At 38.6% G+C, this 5,027-nt stretch overlaps 1 protein-coding gene across 1 annotated transcript; it reads right to left on the bottom strand.

Moving 5' to 3' along the window:
- Positions 1-1,387: 1,387 nt before the first annotated feature.
- On the bottom strand, positions 1,388-4,510 carry LOC129273170 (uncharacterized). Its single transcript, XM_064107948.1, has 2 exons — positions 1,633-4,510; positions 1,388-1,560 (listed from the first exon to the last, which is right to left on the bottom strand). The coding sequence occupies exon 1, from the start codon at positions 4,418-4,420 to the stop codon at positions 3,473-3,475; it is 948 nt and encodes a 315-aa protein (XP_063964018.1). The 5' UTR covers positions 4,421-4,510; the 3' UTR covers positions 1,388-1,560; positions 1,633-3,472.
- Positions 4,511-5,027: the final 517 nt, after the last annotated feature.

Below are 5,027 nucleotides of genomic sequence, written 5' to 3'. Positions count from 1 at the left end.
AACCATGTGATTAACTCACAAATACAATGTCAAATTTAAACTAAAAATTACTTACACTGCATACCTTGGGTAAAATTTCTCGTGGTTATTTTCTCTCATATGCACCAACTCATCCCCTCTTCTCTCTCTCTCTCTTTCTGAGAATTACAGGATGAATCGCATTTTTGCGGCATAGCTGACAAATTCAAAAGGGTATTTTCATATGAGCACGGTTTTGGCTGGTATACATATGAGCTGACCTTTCAGAAATGCACATCATACATTTCATATTTTTATTTCTCTTTGGTGATAGAGAAAGCGAGATGGGGATATAAAGGTGCAAATCTTTTGTCATCATCATCTCTGAATGAAAAGATGAGCAGGTGATTCGAGTTTCATTGGAAAGCAAAGAAACGTCCACTGCAGATTTCGGTCTCTATTCAGACTACAGATATTCATCATCATAATTACGAGGTAAAGGACTGTCTGCTTCGAAGAAGTGCTGAGAAAAATGGAAATGGTCGGGGGTATCTTAGATTTATGTCATAACAAGATTATTTCACTCTGTTTGTCTTGAAGTGATGAACCCGATGATGACTGCCATCATGGAGGAGAGTGTAAACACTATATTCTCCAACATTGACGATATTATGATGAATACCATAATGATCTCTTGCACCTATGATATGAACTGTGATTACCAAGACTTAATTTGGTTTGCCTAGACAACATCGTGCAGTGATAACCTAACAAAATTAACGAAGGTACCACCATGCATACTGTAATGAGAAACATACGAACAAAGAATATCAAAATCTGAAATAAAATCTTGTCAAACGATTCGATGCTTCATTCATGTTGAGGAATACACTCCAATGAAAGAAACTTAATTCTTTGGATTACAACAAATAATGATAGCATAATTACGTATCTATCAGAAATATACAACTATAAAATATTGACTCCTGGTGTCTGAAACGCTTTTCCCAATATATCATCTTCTATACAATTATCACCATTCAGTAGGTTTATGATAAAGAAAATCATTTGAGAGTATACTTCATAATTCTAGAAGAAAATTAATGATATAAGAATTATAATGATGAACATTATCGCATTATAAAGAAAGATAAAGATCATGATGATAAAGTAAAAATGGTTAATAGGGTTATAAAAATAATAGTAATAATGATAATTATCATTACATTAATGATAACGATGATGATGATAACAATAGTAATAATAATGATAATAATAATAATAATAATAATAATAACATTCCGGTGCTCATGGCACTTCAAGAAAGTCAATGTACAACTTATGAAGAATTGAATGACAATCAAATATCAATTATGATAACAAAAAAACATTCTGAAAGTAAATATCATTGTAAACCTTTTTTTTTTTTAGAATTGTATTACGGGCAAGAACACTGCCCCCTACCCCCACATCTTCATAAAGAAATTTGTTGGAATAATATAATGTTATCAAGAGTGGAGATCGAATCAACATGATCATGAAATTTCAATAAGCCAACGTATGCCTACGTATGCATTGAAAGCTGTTTTATTATTTCTTGATCTCAAGAATAGCCTTTCCTTAATAAAGCACGTGATTTCTTGATATCGTGAAATATAATCAAATTATCAAAACCGGTTTGTCTTGCCATACGTCGTTCGGCACACACTACATGGCCATAACGCACAGGTGTGACAGCTCCCTTTTGCTCTGATGCGGTGTGACCGGAGCCAGGAAAGACGGGGAATGTGATGATAGGTTACCTAGGGGCCGTTTCATAAAGCTGTTCGTAAGTTAAGAGCGACTTTCAGAACGACAGGTGATCCTTTCTTGTGATAAATGATATTCACTATTAAATGTTCATTGGTGATTATTTAGCGCATGAGAAAGGTTCACCAGTCGTTCTTAAAGTTGCTCTTAACTTACGAACAGCTTCATGAAACACCCACCAGGTGTTTATTTCACCCATCGCCCGTCACATCCTTCCGCTATCACCTACACCACCATTCCGTCTTTTTGTTCCGTCCCGTTTACAGGCCAGTGAAATATTCAAAAACATTTTTATATAGCTCAATCCCACGTCTATTATCTCCTGGTCATTACGAACCCCATCAATTACCTATTCCTAAACATCATTGGCTCTCCCACCACTCAGCGTCGGGGTAGGCTGAAGTCAAGTGTTTTTGATGTTGATGGTAATCTGTAAAAACGCAACTGCTGCTTGATGTCCAGTAATAATGAGTTTTCGCAACACTACGCAGATGCTTTCTGGAACGTTGGAAATCTATTGAAAATTGTAAAAACACAATGAACAGATTGGAGGGTTTTGTCAAAAATTGGTGAAACGGGACAGCAGATCGTCCTCGGATTCGGACAGCGGACCAAAATAGCAAATATGTCGTTTGTCCAGAGTCCAGAACGACACTTCTGTTTTGATTCACCGATTTTCGACAAAGACTGCTTTGTTATGAAGGACTTTTGACAATAGATTCTCAATGATTTAGAAAGCGTCTGTGTAGCGACTGCGGAAACTCCCAATTGATATCAAACTAACTTGCGAAACAACTCGCCACGATGACGAGTTGAAATGGTAATTAAATCAAATCAACTCAACTTACCCTTTCCTGATAATAACTAATCAAGGAATAGCATCAAGAACCAACGAGCTATTTTATGAATGATTCTCATTAATATTCAACCAAGTTTACACAAATAAAAAGAGATGCAGATAAATTATGCTCATATTTTTGTAGCATTATTACAGAAGTGAACAAAAGATCTTCAAGGGAAAAAACTATGATTACATAGAGACAAGTGAGCTATTTTTAATCCACAAATTGTTATATGTAATTCTCATCGAATGGTATATACTTCACACTTCACTCATGAGTAGTGTAGGACAAAGACATGAATTACTTTTTAAGAAATAAAACTGCAATTAATCGGTAGGCTAATTAATATAAAGCAAATTCTTAAAATCAATTATCAAGATTTGAGACGCATTACACTCAGTCTTACTGTCGTTTCATTTTCAATATACGGGAATGTGCAATGAAACGCTATAACAAGATCCAAAGAGATGCCATATTCAGAGACTGCTGTAACTTGTATCTTCAGTCTTTTCCTACTCCCTCTTTTAAAACTTATAATAATTTCACTTGCTGTCAAAGTACTTCGCCGTCCAAAGAGAATCGTTTCCACTGGAATCAATCGGATCATCCACTTTGATAATAATGTTCTTTTCCTTGTCTAATCCAAACCTTCTTCTTGAAGACTACTATTTTTGAGAAAGGCCAATCTACGCTGCTGTCCTTCATCTGAAGCACACACTTTGAATTTCACCAAGCTTTCTCTTCTATAAGGTGTCCCACTAATATGCTCCCAATGCCGATGGAAACCAATGCAGTTGGAAAGAATTAGCAGAAGCCTTCGGCCAATGGGCAAACCATGACAAGGACCCCTATCGAAAACTCGGCTACCAGTAACCGTTGGCAAGGAAATTTGGCACATCGGCAGTTTTCAGCACCTTATCCCATTTCTTCTGCCCCTCCGTTTCTTTACCCGGCGTCGTAGAGGCTACGCCACCTGCAACGGCAGCAGCACCAGCACCAGACAAGGTTGTAGTCGCAGGCTTCTTGGAAGGTTTCACGCTGAAATCCTGCTTCGTAAGATTCTTCGGAATCTCCAGCTCATCTCCCCACTTCTTCAGATCCCTCTCCTTTGGCACAATCTTGTCTCCAATCTTCAAATCCGCCTTCTGCACCCGATTCTCGTACTTGCCCACCAGATCGTACTTCTCTGTGTTGATCTTTTGATTCTCGGGAACCTTCTGCGAATCCATCTTCTTTTTTATAGGTTTCATTGACATGAAGTTCTTTTCATCAGGTTTCCAATACTGGTTGTTGTCAATCCAGCCAGTAACGTTGGTTTGTTTGACAATTTTATTGTTCGTCACTTCCCCTGTGTCGATTTCCTTCCGCCATTTGTCCAAGGCTTGCTCGTTGGGAACGATCTTGCCCTTGATTTTGAGAGGATCAAGAGTTTTCTTAGCGCGGAACTCTTCGGGGATTCCCTCTGTTTGAGGCCTAAGAGTCTCATCTTCTTCTTCTTTCTTATCTTCGGTGATAACCCCCTGTTTCTTGTTCCTCGCATGGTGTTTGAACTTGGTGGGTGGAGAGCCACGGTTCTGTAACTTCCCGATCCAGGACGGCCGGTATTGCTTGTTGCCGTAGACACGTTCCCAAGCCTTATCGAATCGGTCAGAGCCCACATCCTGCTGGACCTCTGCAACCTTTTCGCGAGCTTTTCGGAGTGTGCTCTCCATTTTCTCGCGAAGGAATCTATTCTGCGAAGCATTAAGTGAGTTCGACTCGTCGACACCTTTCTTGGTGTCTCCGCCGTTCTGATCCATTTCATTAGGCATTTCGGAAATTAAAGTCCCCTCCAAAAGAGCAGCTGGATTGTTAAAAGTCACACAAAAGGAGCGAGGGTGATTTGATAGAATTGGCACAAATTATTAATCTTGAGTCCGGGCAAACAAAAACATGAACGATTCAATCAACTGCTAAAATCCATGCGATTTGCCTTTATTAAATTTTTACATTGCAGAGGTAACAAAGAATTTGCAGGTCTATCAGCCCGTGTCCCTTTGTTCCGCGACCACTTTTATTGAAATGTGTCAGAAAGGCACCTGTAAAGTCGACTGAATGAAGTATTTGACCAAAATTGGTCGTCGACGACCAAGTATGCCTTATAGTATGAAAGCAGGTGAAAAGCTATTCCACCGTACGTCACCAGCAGCGCGCTTGCTTAGGTACCAATAATGTTCGCTCTAGCAACGGCCTATACACACTCGATTTACGATGACAGGTTTAATAAGATGAGAAATGAAAACTTCGCCATGAAAGACAATCGAATTGTGACACGACGCATGCGCATTGGTCGACTACTTTTATGCCGCTGGCAAAAAAAATGTGCAATTGCGTCTAAATGATTTTTTTTTGTATTTTTTTTTTTTTTGTATTTTGTGT

This window comes from Lytechinus pictus, chromosome 12 (genome assembly GCF_037042905.1).
Source record: "Lytechinus pictus isolate F3 Inbred chromosome 12, Lp3.0, whole genome shotgun sequence".
NCBI lineage: Eukaryota > Metazoa > Echinodermata > Echinoidea > Temnopleuroida > Toxopneustidae > Lytechinus > Lytechinus pictus.
The sequence above is the reverse complement of the archived record's forward strand: the minus strand, read 5'-3'. Positions and strand labels throughout refer to the sequence as shown.